Source organism: Aythya marila, assembly GCF_965140915.1.
Source record: "Aythya marila genome assembly, chromosome: 12".
Taxonomy (NCBI): Eukaryota; Metazoa; Chordata; class Aves; order Anseriformes; family Anatidae; genus Aythya; species Aythya marila.
The window spans coordinates 4,095,495-4,119,522 of record NC_139053.1 but is presented as its reverse complement, the minus strand read 5'-3'; the positions used below and the strand labels follow the sequence as shown (position 1 = coordinate 4,119,522).

General features: G+C 36.1%; 1 protein-coding gene across 5 annotated transcripts in view; it reads right to left on the bottom strand.

Moving 5' to 3' along the window:
• ADCY7 (adenylate cyclase 7) overlaps positions 1-24,028 on the bottom strand; it is a 62,377-nt gene that overhangs the window by 6,709 nt on the left and 31,640 nt on the right. For 4 of the 5 annotated variants that reach the window (XM_082770092.1, XM_082770095.1, XM_082770093.1 and 1 more), the window contains 18 exons: positions 22,906-23,106; positions 20,734-20,895; positions 19,786-19,935; positions 17,343-17,491; positions 16,908-17,019; positions 15,510-15,637; positions 15,099-15,257; positions 11,428-11,560; positions 9,981-10,166; positions 9,822-9,865; positions 8,787-8,867; positions 7,915-7,987; positions 7,018-7,115; positions 6,206-6,290; positions 4,490-4,627; positions 3,207-3,269; positions 2,576-2,626; positions 1,078-1,244 (listed from right to left, as the gene is read on the bottom strand). In XM_082770092.1, the coding sequence (XP_082626218.1) occupies positions 1,078-1,244; positions 2,576-2,626; positions 3,207-3,269; positions 4,490-4,627; positions 6,206-6,290; positions 7,018-7,115; positions 7,915-7,987; positions 8,787-8,867; positions 9,822-9,865; positions 9,981-10,166; positions 11,428-11,560; positions 15,099-15,257; positions 15,510-15,637; positions 16,908-17,019; positions 17,343-17,491; positions 19,786-19,935; positions 20,734-20,895; positions 22,906-23,106 (2,180 nt within the window). Of the gene's footprint in view, positions 1-1,077; positions 1,245-2,575; positions 2,627-3,206; positions 3,270-4,489; positions 4,628-6,205; positions 6,291-7,017; positions 7,116-7,914; positions 7,988-8,786; positions 8,868-9,821; positions 9,866-9,980; positions 10,167-11,427; positions 11,561-15,098; positions 15,258-15,509; positions 15,638-16,907; positions 17,020-17,342; positions 17,492-19,785; positions 19,936-20,133; positions 20,334-20,733; positions 20,896-22,905; positions 23,107-24,028 lie in introns of those variants that run through there. The other variant, XM_082770096.1, reaches the window with a different exon arrangement.

The following is a 24,028-nucleotide window of genomic DNA, read 5'->3' as shown; positions in this document are numbered from 1 at the left end:
GTTTCTCACTTCTCTAGCTTGTTAGTAATAAACAATAAATCTTACTGTCTCCCTATGCCGAGCCTGTTTTGCCCATCACAATAATTACTGCGTGATCTCCTTGTCCTTATCTCAACCTTTGAGCCCTTTTCATCATATTTTCTCCCCATTCCTCTTTGAGGAGGGGGAGTGAGAGGGCAGTTGTGGTGGAGCTCGGCTGCCCACTCGAGCGGAACCACCACACTTGTTTGTGGAAGGGAAGCTGATAATAAATAAAAACCTGAATTTCTAAAGCAAATGTAACCATTAAATCACACCTGTACAGAATTCCACAGAAATCTGAGAGATCATTCACATTTCATAGTAAAATCAGTCTCTTAACACATTATTCGTTTTCACTAATGTATCAAAGTAAATTCTTGTGATATGAACAATCTGGGATTTCAAGGCAAAATTAAGAGCTCATTTAGGCTTTTTTAAGCACTGAGAACTCACAGCTAGCCTCTGCAAAATAAAATAATCCTAATCTTCAACTATGAGAATATGCTAAGAATGTAGGAAACAGACTTGCAAATGAAGAGTAAAAGCTTTCCACATGTGATTTTAGTATTATTGTAGTTTCTTCAATTAGATCAGATAAGTTGCTGTTACTGTTCAAATTATCATGTAAGCAAATGAAGAGTTCACTATCCTGTTGGGCACATCCGGCAAACGCAGCTTAGGAATCAGATTTATCAAGGCTTCACTTCGCATCTTACAAGAAAATCTACCCTACTACAAGACTAATATTCTACCCCTTCTTTCCCTCCAGTCTTTAACGCAAGCTAATTTTCCAGATATCTTAAAAGCCACATGGTAGAATTGTTCAGGGAAACAAACAAACAAACAAACCCCACACCTCCACTCTCTTTCCTTTCCAAGTGAATAAACAAGTACAAATGGTGATACGGTCTAATGAGATTTCTGAGTCATTAACTTTACAAAAAGGTTTATAATGTCTGATTCATGCCATTATGGTATTTCAATATTCTAGAATGCGTACAAAGATCCAACATCTTAAATAGAATATTATTGTTCATAAGAAACTTCATACTGCACCTGGTATGGTTGACGGATAGACTCAAGTTCCAAGGCTCTGGAAGGGTATTGAAAATGAAGAGGTATACAGTCACAGCAATAGACAGGAGGAGAACCTTGAGTTCGAAGCTCATTTGAAGAAATACCGAGCAAGCAATGAACCCCAAAATGCAGCAATATGCATAATACTGTAAAAGAAGATTTTAAATGCAGTTGTGTTATTCACACTTTATGCATGTGCAACATTCAAGCCATAGCAAATGCTTTAAGTTCATGACCATCATAAAAAGAAATTATAACCACTTAATCCTTTATTTTTAACTGTACTAAACGCAGAATTTAACGCTTTTTATAGCTACTAGTTTTTAATTTGTTAAAGATGAACATTTAAACAAGAAGAATTACATTAATATGAGTGGTATGAGTGTTGAGAATTTATTTTCTGAAGACTAGTAATTTAAGCAATTACTTATTTCAAGGTCAGGACTAACTTACTTTATATTCCAGTGAACTGGCTCTGAAGCACAAACTCCTGAATTCTGGTCCTCTTTTTAATAGTGCTCCCTTTGTAACCTTAAGCTGATAGCATATTCCCATCTCCCCAGCTTGTAACATGTAAGGCTGTGAGCAGCTCTCCAACCTTAGGCACAACTTCTGCATGAGAACTTTGATGCATTATCAAGCTAGAGCCATTATCCAATGGAAGGCATGAAAAAATTCATAAGGAAATCACAGTGCAAGCCTGGCTTCCACATTCAGCGAGCAGCTGGGAACTTTCAGAACATCAGTTGCTACAGAATTCATTGCAGAGACAGGATTGCTCTCCGCTGCCACAGGTACAGATGTGGCTTACTTCAGTCTACAGACAATTCAGAAATTACCTCTGCTTCTGTTCCTCAAGAGTTTATTTATCTTTATGCACATAGGATCACATTATAGCAGCTTTTCACCCATAACAGCACTGACAGACCTACCACATATCTGGGAGATTTTTAGACTAAGCAAAAATTTCTGATGAAGAAAATGAAGCTAGAAAAATTTTTTGGACAACTCAGAATCAGACCACCTATAGCAATGCATTGTACCAACTTTGTCATCCTAATGGCTTTGAGTATAACTTTCAAAAGATAACAAGCACTCAGTTTCAACCCCACAGCCAACCCTCTGAGAGCACAAGTCTGTTTGCCATTTAAGCCTTTTCATTCTGCCACAGTACTTTACTGTGATAACTGCAAATTCAGTTCTCATTTCACAAACAATCACCACCCTGTTCTGCTGCTTTTCCTCAAAGTTCTAGACCTACTTTTAATTTTGCCTTTTTGTTGTTGTTTAAAACATCAAAAGTCATGCTTCCTTCATCACTGCAACAACAGCAGAAACATCTCAATTTCCTTTAGAACTGTGATGCTGCCAGATGCCTAAAAAGCTGTTTTATACAGCAACAGAACCTGCCAGTTATCGAGAATATATATAGTATTCAAATATCTGAGTTTTAAAATAAAACATATTCACTACTTACAGTTTTCTCAGCGAAGTATTCAGTTGTGTTTCCAAAAGACTGATTTTCAGGCTTGCAAGAATAGAAAATTACTAGATGAGTACAATTTGCATTACATTATGTATGACTTTTCTGTCACAAGGACTTCGATTAAAAGGGTCCTCACATGACCTACTATGCATTGTTCAATAAAATGCTCCTCACCTGAAGGGTTGACCAGGTGACAAAGGAGCATCACAAAGATTTGAACAATCTCAAAATAGAAAGCTATTCTGAAGCTAAAGAGCTAAAATACTACATCAGTAGGAATAATCCTTTTGTGCAGTTAACGAGTGCTGCACCTAACTATCCCTAACACAAATGCCAGGGAACACCTCTCAAAAGTGTTGAGTAACCAAAGTAAGCCAACTTTGGCTTTACCCGTAGTATGAGACTTTTGAAAATCCATAGAAGATGCACAGTAAAGTCATGGGTAATAACAGAAAATATTGCTAGAACTGCCTTGTGGCAGTAGTGATCTTTGTGTTCAATGGTTTAAGAATTCTGTTTTAATAAAAGCAGGAAAAGATAGCAAAACACTGCTATCCATCTATATTCTACACACTATCCAAGCCTCATTTCATTTTATCTTAGAAATGAAGACATTACTCACATAGATGGTGCCATTCACGTAATTTGATCTAGTAAAGTTTGCAGTACTGTTTTTCCCAGTAGTCTGATTTGTTAGCAAGAAAGAAAAAAAAAAAAAAAAAAAAAAAAAAAAAAAAAGACAAAACAACATACAAACTGGTTAGCAGGTAGTCATTCATTTTAAGATTTTTTGCTGCATGTTATACAATGAGTCCTGATTTGGCTCTCTTTCAGTGCTACTGCAACTTAAGTGTTAGAACTCCATATCCCATATAGCTTCAATTAACTATACATTCACACGCAAGGTAACGAGAAGGTTAGAATTGCCAAGTATTTACTTACTTTTCTATTTGGGGGTGAAGTTTCGCATTACAGCTAATCTAATCTAAGAGCTAACTGGCACAGACATTATCCTACTGTCTCCCCCACCAGTTTCACAGCTGCTGTTCCTGTTTTCTTTTGGGCTGTCTCTGGTGGTGTTTAAATGACACCACTGTGAGTTAATTCAAGGACCCAAGCCAGCAGAAAAACCACCTTACAAAAGCTACAATACAGCTTTCAGAATAAACTCCCCATGGAATCAGGAGAATGGCAGACAGAACACAGGATAGGAAGAACATCACCTTTGCTAGCTAGCTATCAGACAGGTTTAACTGTTAACATGATGTCACATAAAGCTTGTTTAAAACAAAACACAAAAACACAAATGACATGGTCTTGAGCATAACATAACTCCAAAGGGTAATTTTCATGTGTGTTCCCCAGGTGCAACAAAATACTCAAACTAAATTTAAAAGATGGATTCTGCTTGCTTCTTAGTCTAGCCACAATGTCTTTGGTTTTAAAAGAGAGCTGAGCTATACACCTCCCCTCCACCACCTATATTGTTCCTAGGTAGTGAGCATAACAGAGTAAACCACTTAACCTACATCAGCCAAACATTTAAACCCACATAAAATACTTGAAGACCGTCTTAGTGATGATAGTCATAATCAACGGTAATTATAAATGCCATCTTGAAAGCAAGAAGAGGTGACAGAAACATAGATCTCAAGTCTATTGCAAGAACTTCTAGTTCTACAAACTAGTCTTTTTTTGCTTTGAATTATTTTACATTTTTACAATATTCAAAATATTTTTTATTGTTAATTTTAATGACATTGTGCATTACCCACGTGTAAATCAACTCAGGTGGAAACTGGACATCAGAAAAAAAGCAAAAAGCAAAGTAATTGATAAAAAGAATAAAGAACATTGCTCGAAGTTACAATATGTTCACAGAATGAAGGTAATGTGATTACTTACCAAGTTGAAGATACCTATAATCAGCAAGGCACCTATAGTGATGACTGCTAAAGGAAGCCTAAGTAAAGGCATTGTTTCCACCTTTTCTGAGATAGCACAAAGATGGCGCAGAAAAAGCCACCTTTCTGAGCAGTGCTTCTGTAAAATAAAATAAAATAAAAATATAGTTTTAATGACATGACCAACATTTTGGTACGTGTGAAGAAATATTTATAAATTTAAAAATACTTTTGTCTATGCAAAAGAGTCAAGGCTCATTGTTAGGATCCAAATTTAGAGCTCTGAATCTAGTAATTCAGATTTAATGCCTCATGCCTTAAATTCCAGACTTGGAAATTGAGGTAATGACTTCTGATTTCAAAACTTATCAGTGTTATCATTGGGGGATAACATTTTTTTGAATGTCTACTATAAAAATAGCAAACTATGATCTGATTGAAATTGCTAAATAAATATTTATAAAAACATAGTGACAGCCTGCGCTGTATTTTTTATTCAGCTATATAATACTTCACTAGAACTAAAGTTTCAGATGACTACATCAAAACCAAAGACAGTTCCCTTGCCATCCTAATAGCCTTCATTTATTGCTTCAGAGAAAATATATTTGGTAAAGCATATGCTTTTAGAAGACTGCAAACATTGTTCAAGGACGCTATACTCAAAGACCGCCAGTGTAAAACTCAAGCCTGATGCAGTTGTCATCTTGGAATTTTCTTTTTTTTTCTCTGTGTGTTTTACATACGTAGAAACTATACATGGATACAGATACACACACATCTCTATATAGACATACACACATATAAAATCCATATAAATAAAAACTACTATGTAAATGCCGTGCATGTTACCTATTTTTAAATTAATAATAAAATTTTACATATGTAGAGTGCACTGTTTTTACCTTTCCCTTTTACGCAATTTGAACCTGGCTCTGTAAGAGACCACCTTTCTGTGACAGATTTCCTGGAAGACCACCCTCATTAGTTTGCAACAAGATGATGGTGGGATGATCTCAACAGAACTTCAAAGTGCTCTCCCACCCTTGCTCTAGCACAACGAAGATTTGATGAGTGTAAGGAGCACTCTAAAATTCCTTCCCTCTCCAACCCCCAGCCTCCAGACAGTTCTTGGAGAAGAGATGGAGTTTATTTCATTTTGCACAGTTGAACTCTGTCACTACAGGGTGTTTTATGTATTTTTAAACAGCAATTGCAGACATTTAATGATGCAATGAAAAATTGATGTAATGGTGAATTATGGTGAATTTCGAATTCTAACAGCTATGAAATCGTTGTCAATGAATTATTCATATGTTTGTAGCTTTCACAGGGCTTTACAAATGATTATGAAAACTAACCTTGCATTCAAACTCCTTGAGAATTTAATCTTGTTTCCAGTATGGAAACCTCGGGATTTACAACCAAAATTACTATTAAGGATAAACACGGGAAACAAACAAACACAAACATAAAAGCAACCCCATCACACAAGTGTTAATACACTCTTCCCTCCTAGCCATCTATTCTGGCACTCAAATAATTTCAAATTACAGTAAGAACTTCAAAAGATGAGAATCTGTTTCAGACAGTCCAATCTACTGGTAACCTAAAGTTTCAGGCTTCTGCAACTCTTATTGAAATAAACAGCTTAATTCATCATCCTGTAAAATAGACTGAATTGTCAAATTATATCCATCTGCTTTTTAAAACTTACCATACATTTCTCAGCAAAGCATACAAGCAAAATAAGTACAATGATGATAGCAACAACACCAAAGGAGATTCCTAGTTTTGCAGTTCTAAACAGAAAAGAAAGCATTAAATAAAAGTGTTAAATGAAAATGTTTTTCAGACTGCACGTCAGACTAATGTTTGCTAACAGCATTTCTCAAAATTATAAATAGATTGTTCTTTTCTAATGGCACTGGATGTCCATAAAATAGCATAAGTTATTGTTGCTCTCTGTTGCATAAATATAACTTTAAATTATTCCACTCTGTCACTAAGGGCCTGAACCCCCACGCATAAATCACATGGAAATTGCGCTGTGATAGCTGTGAAAAAAAGCAAGTATCCCATAAAGGTCAAAAACATCAAATATCTGCTTTCTTGGAGATATGAGAAGAAACAGAAATTCCTTCCTTTTAGCTCTATTAAAAAAAAGGATTGCTGATCACTGTTTATTTTTTAAACCAAATAAACCCATTTTTCTATTCCTCACTCAGTCAGCAAGCTTACAGCCAACTATTGTTATAAAATAGTAATTATCAATCAAATGACCGTCTCGCTGCATATATATCCAGTCATACATAGTATTTAAGAAATATTTCTATTTTATTTCCATACTGATATCTGGGCTGTTAAGCCAACAATACGAATGCGCTCTTTTAGAGTCCTAGGAAGTGTATCTTTCTTAAGCATAAACCCTCAGGAACTCCAAAAGACTTCAAGAAGTTTCATGCACATGAGTTTCTTTTAAACCATTAGTTAATTTGAATTATAATTGATTAAAATACTGACACTTACTTTGGCATTATAAACATCTGTATCAGGAAAATGCAGAAGAACACAAAACTCGCACAGGCAAAGTAACTCTTCAGTTTTAGAATAGGAATGGTGCGATACTGAAACACAGATTATAACAAATCAGATTACTATAAAGAACAATTCCAGGATATTTTTTGAATCCTATTACATCTTTGTGATTACATATGCATACACAAATTTATACTGTACTGTTCAAAACACACAGAACTAAAAGGCAACAAAAGAAAATCAGTGAACAAATATAAACACAGTCCAAAGTATCCAAAGTGCAGTCCAAAGAATAATTTCTAATCTAGAGGGAAACCCACCCCTGAGTATGTAAATCAGCACTTCAGATACAAATGATCAAAATTTTACAAAAAAAAGGATATACACACAGTATATATAGATAGATAGATATACACTTTTGTGTGTGTGTGTACCAGTAACTATGTAAGGTGCATCACAGCACAGTGAATCAAAGAACAGAAAACATACTCTCTACCTAACAAATAAAGGTATTATACTTGCAATGAAGCAACCAGAAAAAAATATATATTTTTTCATTATATTTTATTTTTTAAATTCTCATTACTTTTGAAATAAGTTCTTTATATAATAAAGCTGATTAAAATCCTACTGGCTCCCTCATGGCAAGAATTTTACCACAGGTCAGATACAATCTCCTTTAATTTCACATTAATAACCAGCATTATCAAGGAAGAGTGACCAGCTCAAATGAATCATGAGATCTGCTTCCCGTTATCTATCATAAGCCTCTCTGGGTATGCAGTCATATCTAGAATCCAGTTTAAGAATGAAAACAGTTTCAAATATACTCATGCTGCTCTGAAGTGCAAAAGAAAGACTGAGAAGGATTGTTTTGATCTTACCAACCTCTTTTTCAAGACCAGGTTCTGCAAATATCAGTGAAAATCCATAGAAGTCATCAGATTTGCTACACCATGGACTACATACAAAGAGAAATGTGTTACAAGAAGTATGCAGCAGGCCCAGGGAAGAGTGCAAGAGCATTGTTGTAGTTACAACTCTGCAGTACACAGGGTGTTGGTGCCATGGTTTTATACACATCTGACAGCTCTGGAAGGTCTTTATGTTTCATAGGGTGACACATGAGCTGCTAAATTTTAATGTTGACAGGCAGATCCAAAACTTCCACAGACAGCAGTGTTTGCTAGTTACACACGAGATATAACCCCAGACTTTTTTTTTTTTTTTTTTTTGAGTTTTAAATATAGGAACATATAACATGAAATGTTAGAGATGGCTTACAGCCTCCAAACACTGCCCATAGGTATTACCAGACATTACAGTATTAGCAGCCTTGCTATGATTTATGTCTTTATACATAAATTTTGTTCAGAACTACACCCCATTTCCTCATAGATCTTATCTTAATAATCAGAATGCAAATATTGACTTCCTATCCCGGTACTGCAGTTCACCTCATCATTTCAGAGGGTCCTAAGAAAAAAAAAAAGCAGTACTTTCGCTATTTCATAGTATCAGATCACATTGAACAGCTAAACTAACCATTTGCTTCTTGTTCTAATAATGAAAATAGTGATATTATTACTGCAAACTAAAGCAAAAAGAGAACTTCAGTAAACAAAACAAAACAAAAAAAAAAAGGAGCAAGACAAACTCCTGGTAATGTTTTCAAAAAATAAATTTGCTATCTAGACTTAAAATTGTGAATGCAAATTATTCTTGAAGAAAATATGATAAAAAATTAAAGTACTGCATACTTCGTTGAACTGAGTCCCTCGATGGTTGACATCATTTCATCATAAATATCTTCTTCTATCCTTCCCTTTTGAGATGAATTTCTGTGAATATGAAGTCCATGTCACAAATGCTATTCAGAAACAATTAATGGCTTATAGATACAATTCCTCTTTATCCAAACTTCTTAAATATGTAGAAAAAGTTATGTACTGTGGGATTATCAGACATTGTTTATCTTATTTAAACAGCTTTTTGATAAATATATGTATCCTAAAACACATTAAAATAACATCTGGGTACTTTCAAAATCAGGCAACTATTTTAAAATAAATTATGTACTTTTTCAAATAGACCAAAGTCAAATGCATGGCAAGCACAAACATTAGCAAAGCAAAACTCCAAGATAGAAATCAGATTAGGTATGCTTTCTAGTGCTGATAATGGCAACATCAGAAAGCAAAGATGAAACTAGAAATTCCTATTAACTTCTCCTTCCTCTTACACAGTTATCTCGTAGTCCTATAAAAAGACAGTGTCCTCGTTACATCTAAATGTCAGTACTCAGAATCCTAGAAAGACAAGAAACCCAGGAATAAAGAGAGGGAAATGACATTTAAGCCACTTTGACAACTGAGTGTAACTGGCTGGCTATGAGTAAAGATGGGCTCAAAATTAGCATCCTTAACCACTAAGAGGTTAACCCAGGAATGTGTGAGCTGTTAGGCAAGGGAGGACCCTCTAATTATTTCTAAGTAATATAGTGGAGGTAAACAATATAACAAAGAGTATGTGCTCTTTAAGTACTTGAGCAACAAGATCATCCCACTACCAAAAACCAACAGATTACTGCTGGGAATCAGCAAAGAAGTTGTTTTTTTCAGGACTTAAAAAAGGTCTTCACCAAGAAGGGATAATAGAAATGGCTTTTGCTGCAAGAAACTTGTGAAAGCCTTAAAGAGGAGTCTTTAAGGAGTCATCTGGGAGTCCTGTATCTTTCAAGAAAGAATGACTTTTTCCTAAACCACAACAGTTGCTAAGCACCACCAAAACCAAACCTGTCAGAAGTCCTCTGGCGCCCAGCGGAACACAAAGGTATTTCCTAAAACAAATAAGGAATAAAGAACAAGTTACAACAACAGAAACTCAGCCTCAAAAAGCATCAGATTTCAAGTAGTTCAGATTTTTAAGATGACAATAATTATTTAAACCCCCACCTTTCTTTTCCTTCCTTGTGAAATGGAAGAGTCACTGCTCACGCTTTCCCTATGGTTCAAGTGGGCAAAGGGCCTGGCTGCTCCCCAGGACTCCAAATAACGTGTCATCCGAACAGATGCTCGCATCTTCAGCCCATCGTTAACTCTTGTTTTAGGGAGATGATTATTTGACACGCACTGTTTGGACTAACAGAAAAATGCAGTAACTTAGAAAACAGAAAGTGATACAGATTACAAACAAATGAAGCTCAGGGTAGCTAAGTAGTTTAAGAACAATCTAGCAACTTACTAGGACTCTAAACATTCATTGGTGATGTGTCAGCCAACCTTTGTCTCACTTAACTAATTTGGGCTAGAGCAAATCATGACATAATTAATTTGGTTGAGCTCCCATTACAAGCCTTCACTTGTGAAACAACTTTCAAGCTTCCTGGTTTATAAGTGATGATGTGAGAGATCTGGGATCTCAGATGCAGTTTCTTTGCAGTCAGCACAAGAGCAGAAGCATGAGATATTCAATTTCTGAGCTAGGGCATATCAAAACATAGGTCAGGAGAAGATCCCACAAATGACACTGTGCCTTAGATGACATCCCTACGCAGCAGGTGAACAGCCAGGCAGTACTCATACAGCAGTACCTCCTTAGCTTCTAAAAGGAAGCTAAAACTACAGAAGAAACTGATAAATCATTGACTGGTTAACTGCTAACATCTCATAGGTATCTTCAAGTGAGTAGGGACCATTTAAACAATTAGATCTTAAATCTGAGAATGTATGCAGTGTATATGATGTGTGTGTGCGCATGCACACTGTGGCATACATAAAACATACAAGTAAAACAAGCTTGAGCTGTTGATAATTCAAAGTGACTCCCATAAAGATCCTGAAGGAAAGGAGTTTGTCTTCATTCTTCTTTCTTTTAAAATATTTTATTGTCAACCACAAGCCAATTCAAACCATCAATACCCAATGTGTTTGTGGTTATCTGGCCCTAAGTAGGTAACCAGCAGTTATCTGTATACCTTGAAAATAAGGTGAATCTCATTGAAAACAGTGAGGAAGAAGTTGTCAGAAGCCACACCATAGAGAATATTTTAACTGAAAGTGGCTACGCAGTACAGATGCACTTTCGTTACTTCATCCCACCTTTTTACCTTAATTTGAGAGTCACACGGCTCAAGCAAATACATAACCCAATATAGATTTTGACTCTATGCAGGCCATGTAAGAGATTTCAGTGTAACACTTATTACCTTCAAGCTAATAGACATTTCACAGAACAATAGGATATGCTTTCAGATCTAAAGTCCCAAATCAAAGCTATTCAGATGACTCATTCCATGTTTAAATTCTGTTCCTGAATTAAAAAGATGTATGCAAAGCAGATAGCTATGCAATTAAAATGCATTTTTTTTTTTAATATACATGTTTAAAAACATGCACATACCCTTGGATCAACCACCAAGTAGGTTTTGATATTCATGGATTCAAGGTAAGGATCTCTAAGGTGTCCATTTCCTTCTTCTACTTCATAAGCTTTGCCTAGGTGATTTAACGTTGCTTCAGTGATGTGTACGCGGCTGAGAACGAAAGAAAGAACAAGAGACCCAAACATTTACAGAAAGGTCATATTAAACATCTCATTTACATTTCAAAGGCTACTGCTGACATTTCTGCTTTTCAGCCATTCTGTGCTTTGGCAGCCAACTCCAAAATCCTGCTAGTACCTAAAACAATATTTGCAATCCATTGCTGCAGATCTTTGTGGCACATCCTTAATAATAAACATGCCAAAAAACACTTTCCAGATTGGGATACTACCAGCATAAAATTAAAGTGAAATAAACACGGTAGGAGACAAAGAGAAATACAAGAAGCAAGAAGAAATATGATCACGGGAGATTCAATGACTAACAAAACAGACATACAGGCAGGTTGTTTCAAACAGCAAGAGCCACAAGGAAAGTTCACATACAAAGCACAAGGGAGGACTGCCTTACGCAGGAAACACATGGGGAGGGGAGGAGAAATTGATAAAGAAAATATCGAAAAGAGTTGGAAAAGTTTTTGTTGTTGTTGTTTTCAGGACAATTCTGAAAGTCTGTCTTTTCTGACTGAAACAAATTGAGTGTAACACAGCAACAGCAACAGACTTTTAATGGGAGCAGCTAGCACTTGTCTGTATCCACTCATGTTTTCCCTTGGATGTTCTCTAGTCCAGTATCCTGAATCATGTATTTCCATACAAATAATGAGTAATACCTTTCCACAGAATCTCTCAACAAGAGACTTTAGTACATTCATAGAAGTGTACGTGTGCATATATGTGTATAAACAGATAAATAAATACATTTTTGTTATATTCTTTCTAATTGTTCATCTTCCCACTGCTTTTCTGAGTTTCCCTTGGCACTGAGGGGTTAACTACTGCGCAGTCATTCCTACAGCCTGTCAGCACGGAGCTGGGAGCAGAATATTTCCAGAATGGAAGCTGACAGCACTACAGAAAGAAAGGAGATGGTCCCATCCATCTCAACTTCCTTATCCTGCAGAGGATACCTGAAGATAATTTAGCCAAGACCTGGAGACCACTGGCTATGGCTTCCCACAAGGAAGAAAAAAATTCTTCAGTTCTTCCAGAGTTAGAAGGTAAGAGTTTTGGGATACAGAGGATGCATGGTTTTGTTTACTGGTAATTGTCTCAAAAGACTGGTTTTTCTAATTGTTACCTTAGTTAAGCAGTCTTGTAGTAGAGGCAAACCTTCAAATCTAAAATTGTATAGCCTGCTTTAGATCATCATTTTCCCCCCCAGTCGGAACCGAAGCATACTGGGTGATGTCTGTATTAAATGAGCATCGAATCAGTCATGTACTGCAGTAAGTTTCCTGTTTTCTACTTATTTCATTTGTTCAGTATCCATAATTTTCCAATTTTATCAAGAATCCTCTCCCCTTTTCCCAAAGTCACACACTATCATAGCACATTTCAGATCTCACTGTATATGTCTTCCTATTTAAATGACTACGCTGACAACTTCTCAACAGTTACTGATGCTTACTGGACTCCAAAAGTTGCTAACATTGCCTCTCAAAGGCGAGTTTTAATACACACCAAGGCACCTAATGTTAGTGCACAATATCTAACATATGCACTCTCGTTTCCCTGTGCTAATAAGTCTGAGAAAATAACACATTACAATTTTTCAGCCATATACATTAGAGAAATAGTCATAAATGCATTTTTAGTTTTGGTGTTATGCTTGTTCTTTCTGCTTTACCAGTGTATTACATTGTTATGAATACAAATCCTTTTTAGTCTAGAAAAGAATGAGGATATTCAGTCAAAGGAAATAATATATTTATAAAAGGAGAAGTTTCCCTGCATCCTTTTAAATGTCTTCAGAATTTCTTCATTGACAGCAGCCCAAAATATATATACTTCCTATTTTAAATGAAACCCTCAATGACAAAATTTCTTCTGTCTTCCAAAGAAGCAGAACTAGCTAGGATTGCAAGCTATGGAGAATCCCAGACAGATCACTGTTCCACAGAGGAAGCTACATAACAAATAGAAATCCCCCCTTTCCCTGTGAGGCTTAGTTTTCCAGGAATTGAAGGTTTCCTTCAGCTAGTTTTAACATGTGAAAAGCAAGTGCTAGACATGTATAGCTACAGAAATTATTAACTGTAATATCTTGGAATCAGCAAGCAAACCTAAAAGAGCTTCAGTCAAAGAGAGAATCAAATATAAGCATGACAAACATAATGGAATAATCAGTTTTTAACATTAGGCCATAGTCCTAAACATGACTAAAAAAATAAACTTTCATGCCATGTTCAGAGTCATGTTGTTTGCTTTACCAACAAAAGAAATTTTACAACTCCATATTCTTGTTTCATCATGCAGAATCACAGTAAAACACTCAACCTGGATGGCATTGCAACTGTTAACTAAGATCCAATTAGTTTGTTTTCTGTTTCTGTTACCAATGAAGGAAAAGAACTCATATCCCCTTACTATTTTGCAGAAAATCACTTTAAAGTTACAGGATTTTACCTAAACAGTGTTCAAGGCATGCAAATAAGATGACAATTGCTGATGATACAATGTTCCTGCTTAGAATCACTTTCCAAGAGAAACGAGTATCTTAATGCTTAATGTTTTTTAATGGCAAACATATACCCCTCAGAACATCATTGCATTAGTAAGCATTAATTTGCACAGGCTACCAAGAACATGCAAAATTACAGTGTCATTTGGGAATAGAAAAAGGAAAACCTGTAATATTATCTTTTTTGTACAGACTACTGAAAAGAAAAAAGATTTTTGCTCAATTCTAATCTCTGATTCAACTTCAAAAACAGAAAACAGGAATATTTTCCTCATTGTGGAACATACAAAGTACTACTATTTTTAGAAGCATTTATATTTGTCCTTTTCGTAAGGATCTTCAAAAAGGTAGCAAAAAGATCAACCTCAGGCCCAACACCCCACACTGCTGAGCAATACACAGCAAGTTACACTACTGCTTTGCCTCAGTTCTTCCACCCAGGACTACTCATCCTGCTTCTCATTCTGCCCATGGCAAATGCTATGCAGAAAGAATACACAACAGTCAACAGCTCAGATTCTTGCTTGGCCACTTCTCACCAGGGTCTATTTTAATTTCTGAGGGTTGGGGCTTGTGGTGTGTTTGAATATAGAGCTAAGATCAATTGGTCCCACCTGATTTATATGTCAACAGAAACATCAGGTAAATATGCTGCTTTGCCTTGTCAACATAAGAAGTGCATCTATTCTTTATCTAAACTTAAAATTACACTATGCAATACAAGTTAACATAATGCACTGCTAAAGACACACAACTTTCTCAAATGAAGGAGAGTTCAAGAAGTAGTTATTTTCCTGAGAAAACAATTGTATAGCGCATTGAAAAGTAACCATCAGAAAATATTAATATTTTACTGCTCAAGTAAGTAAGTACACATTTGACCTATTTTCTTCATGCCATTAGGATGATTTGCATTATGGCACAGTTACAAATTCCAGACTCACAAGCCACAATTATGAAAATGGTAATGATAGAGTGAGCCAGCACTGAGAGCTAAGGTTCTCACCCAGGTACGCCCGCAGACTCCATGCGGTTCGCTAAGGAAACGTCGTGAGACCAGACATCGTACTGCCACTTCCGCAGGCCGATCACGCCGCACAGCACGTTCCCAGAATGAATACCAACTCTCATGTTGATGTCCACGCCTGTGGCTTCTCTCACCTGCCTATGGAAGGAAGGAAGGAGTTAGAACATGTTTTACATTTTTGACTTTGTCTCTTCCTTCTGGAGATCTATTAGGGTTCATTCTTAACATACACCCAGTGGAAAGACAAGAGACAAACTTATGACCTAATGTATAACTATCAAACTACAGGTAATAAATGGTTTTCGAAGGTTAACAAGAATACTAAGAATGACTCCATTCAATATCTTCTTAGACTCTATACAATTAAAAAGTCTTCTGTGCTGTACTTACTTTATTGCTTCACACATGTCAAGTCCCATTTTAACACAGTTCCTGGCATGAACCGGCAAGGACACAGGTAGGCCTGACACGCAGTAGTAACAGTCTCCCAGGATTTTTATTCTCATGCATTCATTCTCCTGTGAAATTAAAGTAAACATATTTAGCAGGAAAACAAAACAAAACAAAAAAAAGTGAACTGCAGGTAGGCCAATGACACCAAATCTCGGACTTGTCTACACCATTTTGAGGAAGTCAGGCTCCATTCAATCTTGTTTGAAGCAAAACCTACTTCTAATTTTCTGCATCCAAGCACCTGGAAAGTATTAGATATGACTGCTTCAAGCATTTTTGAAATAAAATAATCTTATTTATTTATTCTTGGAACTGTTTGCAATTGAGAAACTATAAATTAACTTAAATTATAGCAGTGCAAAACTGTCAAAGAATTTACCATCTGAAGGATGAAATCTAATTATCTCTCTTAATATTAGTCTTTAATTTATTAACACCTGAATAATAAGTGGTTTGTTCACCTTTTCTTCAATTTCCTCATGGCAGTCTCATAAATAACATTATGTAGTGACACAAAATCTGCACAGAATTTAGGGAGAAATTAGGGTTTGATTGATGATTAGAGAGAGCTTAATTTGGGACACCTTCACCTGCACAACCATCCCTACTGTGGGAACAGCTCAGCAATTCTTCCATCAACTCTGAAGTACCACAATTTACAACCAGCCCAAGTCAGTGACAATTTATCAAACTAAGTTGTTCTCATTCATCAGCCCAAGCCTTAAGAGAACACATCATTCTCCAACATCTGAAGCCACTCCATAGGTTCTGATTAAGTAAGCTTAGACAGTCCTGTACTTCTGTGTTTCAGAGATCTCTGGGGTACCTTTAGGTTAGAGCTGGTAGACTTTAGTATCCAGCCAAGCATCCAGGTTAGCCATGGACTTTTATAAGGTAGTTTGGAGCCTACAACGTCCTCACATTGTGGAAGAGATGACTGAGAATGTTTCCTTGCAGAATAAAAACAGCACAAAAAGCAGCGATATCTTCTTACAGCCCAACCACAGAGTTGCAAAAGATCTTGACTCACTAAATCCAAATATTTTTTAAACAGTGCAATTTGCAGAAATTCAAGCATATCACTCAAAATCTTAAATCTGTACCCAAGGAACAGTTGCAATTACCAAATGTCTTTAATCCCAACTTCTACTGTAGAATAAAAAGCTGGTGGCAACTACGATAGCATGATTTATTCCAAGAGTTCTTAATAGCTGCTTCAATACAATATAGAAAATATGAAACTTTTACTTTCTGGTACTTGAAGTTTTAACAACTGAGTTTTAACTGAATGAAAGTAGTCTTTAATCCCACTCTACAAGAAACTGCAACACGTACCTTTGCAATCTGATCAAACTTTCCAAAAAGTTCATTCAGCATTACTACTAGTTCCTTAGGAGAGCAGTCACTGGCAAGGCGAGTAAATCCCACAATGTCTGCATAGAGAATGCTACACAAGAACAAAAGGAAAATAAATAAATAAATGATATATGAAGATATGTCTACTCCGCAGTCAGCTGAAATATTAAAATGCATTTAATGGAAAACACCTCTCCCTCAGAGAAAAAAAAAAAGGGGGGGGGGGGGGGGGCTCAAGCATCTCAACTCATTAGAAGGCCACACATGAGTTTGGGACAGATTATCTTTCAACAACAGGAAAGAAGTCCACTTCAGCCTGGAAGTCTACCTCTGAATTTTAGTTTCACTGGACAATATGCACTGGTAAAAATTAGCAGCTTATGTCAGTATAACTACTTTGGAAATTAAACTTACCTTACATTTTGGTGTCTTTTCACATACAGACTGTGGAAGTTGTTGTCATGCATTTGCCTATTATCATTAGTTTCCTTCAGTCGCTCTATGATTGCTAGCTTCATTTCCATAGATATATGAGCTGGCAGTATGGATAAAAGCAGATTTTCCTAAAGGGGGAGCAAAAAAAATTAATGATACAAAATTCTTCATATAGTAACTTTGAGACTGCAAGATTTTAGTGGCCACAAGAATGAATTAAAGATATAAAACCTCCTTATTCAAATAGCCTTTGCATAATGCATGTCAGGTTCTCCAGAAAAGACTGTTCCATTTCAGTTCTAAAAAGCAAAAAAAAAATAATTTTACATTTAAGTGGGTTACACAGGTTGCTGTTTTTTTTTTTTTTTGGTTTGTTCCTTGTGCCCTAGATGTCACATCTTTCTAAGTATGAAACAGGAGAAAGTTAAATAAATAAATCAGTATTACTACAATTTCTAGATAAATTATTTTTTTTTCCCAACCAACCTCAGGATTACGTTAGCATCTGATAAAAATCTGATAAAATCTCACACTCTATAGCTAGTAATCTATGCAGCACTAAAAACCCTTGTGAATTCACAAATGCTGAAATAAGTAGCTGAGAACCTCAAGTGCTGGGAACGCAGCAGATACAAAACTCCTTCAACAAACCAGGAACTGATGCCACTGAAACAAAAGTCTTCTGAACTGAGTGAGAATAAAGACTTGTTACAAACCACTTACATACTATTTGACTATTCAGTGCGCTGCATGTTTTGCTGGCTTTGTCTTAAAAGCCTGCTCTTGAAAGAAGAGAGCACTGTGTTGTTGGGCAGAAGACAAAAGGAGGTTTTAGCCCAGGAAAGGCTCTGCTGCCCCATGGAAAGAGCCACCACAGAAGAGAAAACGTTGTGTGGAGCTGCTATAAGCAGAAACTTTTTCAGACAACACTGCCAGCAAAGCCAGATTGTGTAACTGAGTAAAACTCTGCCTGTTTTGACTAAATCCTTGTCCCCTTTTCCTGAGCAAAGGATGCAGCAGTACACAGATGGGAGCAAGCTGCCAGGGTTGCTTAGCCAGCACCTACTGGCAGAAATAAATGTCTTGGGATCACAGCAGAAAGAAGGGGTCTGTCAAGTACTGGACTAAACCAGCCATAGGCTGCAGCTTGGCTTGAGGCTGCCTCCCAGAAACAGAAACTACTTCATCCCCTCCCCTAGCATTTTAGTATTACGGGAGTCAACTTTAGGGACCAATTTAAGCCAACAGAGCCCCGCTGGATGTAACGGGGCCGTTTGATACTGACACATAATACAGCTTTCCAGAAAGCGATGATGAGCCCTGACCTGCATTTCTCACATCATTTCCATTGGGAAAAAGTGGGTGGCAAAAAGGCAGCTCAGAATTGTCTGACAAATTACAACACAGATGAAAAGTAAACTGTCAGTAGACTTAAGCTCATCTACATTTCAAACAAGCAACCACAGAAGGCACGCAAGTTACCACATCGCCCAAAGACGTTATAGAAAGCACACTGCTTGTGTAAGCTGCTTAAATACTTCCCTGGCTGTTGTGTAGGGAACAGACTTCTGCTAGGGTTTTCATAGGGTTTTCATGCAGATTTGTCATCTCGTATCACACGCCTATCATCAGAGGACAGGCTACACCAGCAGTGTGCCATTTTCTTTTCAACTCAGCCAAGTTGGTCACTTTTCAGCCCCTTCCTTTCATCTCATAACTTGTGGGCAGAGAACTCAGCACACATCAGCCTTTTAGAGCTGCCAGCTTAAACCCTTAACCCAACTTATACCAGGATAAAAGAAGAAAGGCATACTAGTTTCAACTGATACTTCTTTACAGTCCTTCCTCAGTAGAAAACTCATGTTTCTTGCCTACTTCTTTAAATACCGCTGGAGTTTAGAGATATATAATTTATAATCATACTCCAAAAAAACACCATAATGTATTATATGATTTTTTCCTCCCTTAAGTTTCAATTTTCTCCTTCTAGCAAAAGAAAGACTTTGTGAGACAAGAAAATAAAAGAACAAATATTGCAGAATTACAAAGCAAAAGCATGACCAAGGGAAGCACAAAACTAACTGTTGAAACTTCCTTACAAGTATTTGTCAGGACATTAAGGACACTTGCTTTTAAGTTACCAGTCCCTTTAACTTCTTATACTAGGAAAGAAGTTAACTGAAATAACTGGAAATTACATTCCTGTTACAAATATTGTGATTTTCATACAGACAAGCCACACAGAACAGCTTCCTCCCTTTAACTTCCTTCTTTTGTTACTAATGGCATAACTTTTGACATTAGGTAGGTATCACAAAGATCAGCCCTAGCCTTTCAACAGGCATTAGTCACAAACCTGATAAAATTACACCAACTTTAGAAATGAAAACAAGCAATTCATAACATGAATTATTTCACTTACTTGTTGCCTCTTTTCAATCTTCAGTTTCATTCGAACCTGAATGCACTTTAACGTGTACCTATACAAATCCCATGAAGCAACCTGCATTTGCCGTTTATGAAATGCTCCCATCAAGTTCCCACAAAGGAAAATGACAGCATTGGCAAGTACCTGCACAAGAAGAACAACATTTACCTACAGCAGAACAGCCACTGATCTTTCACCAATACACACACTTACTAGTCCCTTTAAAAAAAAAAAAAAAAAAAAAAGTAGTCGCAGGTCTTAATTTTCCCCTTACCCTGTCACACACCAAATCATAGCATTTCAATTAGCCAGGATGTGCCTGGGAAATACAAACTAACTTACACAGTGATGGGCATTCCTGTACGAATGTACAGTAGTACAATGTAAAAGTGAATTCTGCTGTATCGCTTAACACTTTCATTTGCAGACACCAGTGTTTGGTTTAGGGATAATCCAGCCAACAAACTCATGCATCAGCATACTGTGTGAAGTCTGACATCATCTGCAAAAGAGCTGGGGTGCTGCTTTGAACACACCCAATTAATAAGCTTTGGGAACGCTGAAAGGCACCTGTAGCACTCCCAGGGGCAACAGCGGCCCTTTTGATCCACCCAGTAGGCAGTACCAGATGAAGTAAGATAGGACCCATCTGAAACAGCACAGATTGGGAAGAAAGATTGTGGCAAAGTTTGTCATATTTTAAGTAACATGTTAAAATAAATAAATAAATCTGCTTCTTCCATGCAGGTCAGCAAACCCAAATGCATGATAAATGAAAATAATTATATTTTCATAAAAGCATGCAGAACAGGTGTTGGTCCAAGCTCCAAATCCTTGAATTGCATGGACGTTTGGTACTTATCTAAACAGGATAGCTATGCCAGTATCAAGTGGTAATATGACTAGGATATCTAATTTCTTACCCAAGTAGCTTCTCCTTACCTGAAACAGAAGGGATCTCTTGTCTGCCTGAGAATCCTTGGATAACACACTTAGAACGATAATATGGGAGAGAGCAGAAAGAACACTAATTATAACTGCATCTCTCATTCCAAAAGGTAGCATGGTATAAACTGTGAAGATTATGAATAGAAAGAATGGCACCTTTGGAAAAAAAGCAAACAGAAGTGAGACACACACACACACTTACATGTTATTATGTTCACCAAAAATCACTAAAGAAGAAGGAAAGTAGCAGCATTCTTGTCTATTTTCAAGCCAAACAATAAAATATTGACATTTCAAAAGCACAGTTAAAAACATGAGGGAAGTAACCCTACAATCTTTGGAGGAATTAGCAGCTATAGATTCATAGATAAAATGGTTTAGCTGACATATCACCTTTAATTTTTCCAGTTGTCCTTGCTCTTTATCCTTAATTTATCCATTACAGCTGAAGATGCACCTTATACATTATGTATCAGGAAGAGCACATTGCACAGATAGCAAAACTGAATAGAAACAAATTTCTCACCTTCTCCAAGTTAGTATTCTAATCCTAAAACCACCAGATCACATTTATTTGCTCCATATTTGATAAATACTTCCTAGTGCTGACAGAAGAGAATAATCCTTATTGCAACTATCTACCTATTTAACTGCAAATTTTACAAAATGCCCAATGATCTGCTACACTGCTACAGATCTGAAGGAACATCTACAGAACTTATATCCATATTTACAGATTTGTTATAGAGATTAGCTCTTACATATGGAAACTAAATGAGACTGATCAGAAGAAAATACTGCAGCGTTCCTGGCTCAGGTCTGTCTCTTCACTGCAGCTCAAACTTGCGCTGTTCCAGACATCAGCTTCCTTCAAGGAAGTCTCAAGGCCCAGACAACACTTAAATGCTTTGCCAGCATTAAGCAGATTGCTTGGCTGGGACAGAAGGTAGCAAACAAACAAACAAAGGTTTTCATCCAACAAAAAAGTAACCTTTTCACATCCATATTTACTATTTGAGCTGTACTAAAAATCTTTCTACTGTATTTACAACCCTATCAGACTGTTCTGAATGCAGTGTAATTATTATTATTATTTTTTTTTATAAGCACAGGCAAGCAAAGGTCATACCTGCATTTAAACACTAGCCTCAATCTGTCATAAATTCATAACTTGTGATAAAATTCTGGATTTCACCTATTCACTTCTGCTTTCTAATCTATGGTCTCCTTATTTTTGGTTTTAAATCAACATTATTACCAAATTGCAACAATGTAAGGCACTGACTTGCTGCATAGAAAGCAACAAAACCAAATCTTGCTTCATTACATGACTGTACCTATAGTTAGTAGTAAGTTTTGTTTTTTTTCCTAAGGCGGCATCTTCTTCCTTAAGTCAAAAAATACTGAATAGCAACTGCAAATACTGATGCTGGATTGAGGTCATAATACAAATCAGATTTTGGTTGTTTAACTCATAATTTATATCTTTCTTTATTTGAGATAAAGAGGGGAAGGGGAAGAGTCAGTAAAACAAGATAAAAACTCATTTTTATTTCATTAAAAACTCTTCTGTTTACATTATGAAAGTTTAGGAGGAGTTTCCTACAGATTATGATATTTTTGGCATCATGAAATTGTCTGTCTTCTGATCAGAGATACTAAGTAATGAACTTGAACCACACCCAGCTATGCCAGGATGTGTCATTAATTCTTATTGTTCACTTCACCTCTCCCATTGATTTGAAAAACTGCTCCCTAGGGCACACCCAGTTCTAGAATCCTTAATACATGTCTTGAACACCACTTTGACACACATAAATTAACAAAGCAAGCATTATTAACAAAAAATTCTCTTCAAGATGCATTCATGATAATTAGCATTTAACCTGCTTAAATAGAATTAAAATTACAACTTAGAGATGCAATTTCTGCATAAATTTATGCAGTTATCCAACTTTATTAGCTGAACTGTATTTTCACCACCAGAAGAATACAAATAAAAACTGGCCACAATATAAACCAATAAAACCAATTTAGGAAAGTGAACCTAAATCTCAAGAAAAAATATTATGCAGTTATAATGTTTGTAAAAAATAAAGCACACAAGTAGATCTATATATACTGACCAGTTCTGTATAGGTACATGAATTACCAGGAAATACATACCTGTTCCCATGCTAAAAAATCATTTTCTCTTTCAAGAAGAGGAATATATCCTATTGTTAGGAAGCAAATCCAAATCATAACTCCAAATAACGTTAGCCATCTCCGAAACAGGGATTCGATACATAAAAGTAAGTACATGACTGCAAATATGACCAGAACAGCACATACTGCAATAATAAAGGCAAGATGCATATTTGTGTCCTGCAAAAGCAAAACAAAGTGTTATGTTTGATCTAGCTTTCTCCTTTAGTAAAGATGGAAAATGCATCTATACAGTCCTGGAAAGAGTTTAATTAGCTTTAAAATATGCTAAGCTGAATTCCTAGTAGTCAAGCTGTGGCAGCGTTAATACTTTCTGGTATTCACACACAGAGATAACAATAAATACTCTCCTAGGTACCCTGTCTGTCCAGTTTCATCATCATCATTTCCCAAACTAGTCTTTTTGTTGTTGTCTTTTAAGATGTTATAACTATACTATATTGTACACAAACATATTTAAAGAATTCAAGCATTGCTAAAAGGGGTGCAACAACTATTTTCTGCAGGTTTTACAGCAGTTGACTTGTAACACATATAAACAGCACTGACATTTCTTTCCATTTTCAAGAAATAAAAGCTAAACAGGATATGAGTGCAACTGGTATGATTAAGTCACTTTCTCTTGAAGCACTCTATTTGGAAAATCAGTGTAAGAAGGCAGTGGAGGACTGTAACAGCTCCCTCATTACCCTTTTACAACATTATCATTAATTCAACTCCCCTTTTTACCAGCTGTCAACTGGGCTTACTTGAAGAACACCTAATTTATTTATTTTTTATTAAAAAAAACAAACAAACAAACAAACAAAAAAAAAACAACAACAATCATATTATGCTACACAACAGCAAATTTCTTTAAGGTGCACCTTTCCTATGCCTATAGGATCCCTACACTTTGCTAAATGACTATTGATTCAACAGATCTCCCATTACATTGTGGGATTGTTTGATGTCTTTTTAGTAAATAAATAAATATACAAATCCTAAAAAAAAAAAAAAAAATAAAAAAAAATAAAAAAAATCAGGAGTTCATAACCGATGTTAATTTACATTTCTTAGACGAATCTAAAAACAAAGTTTA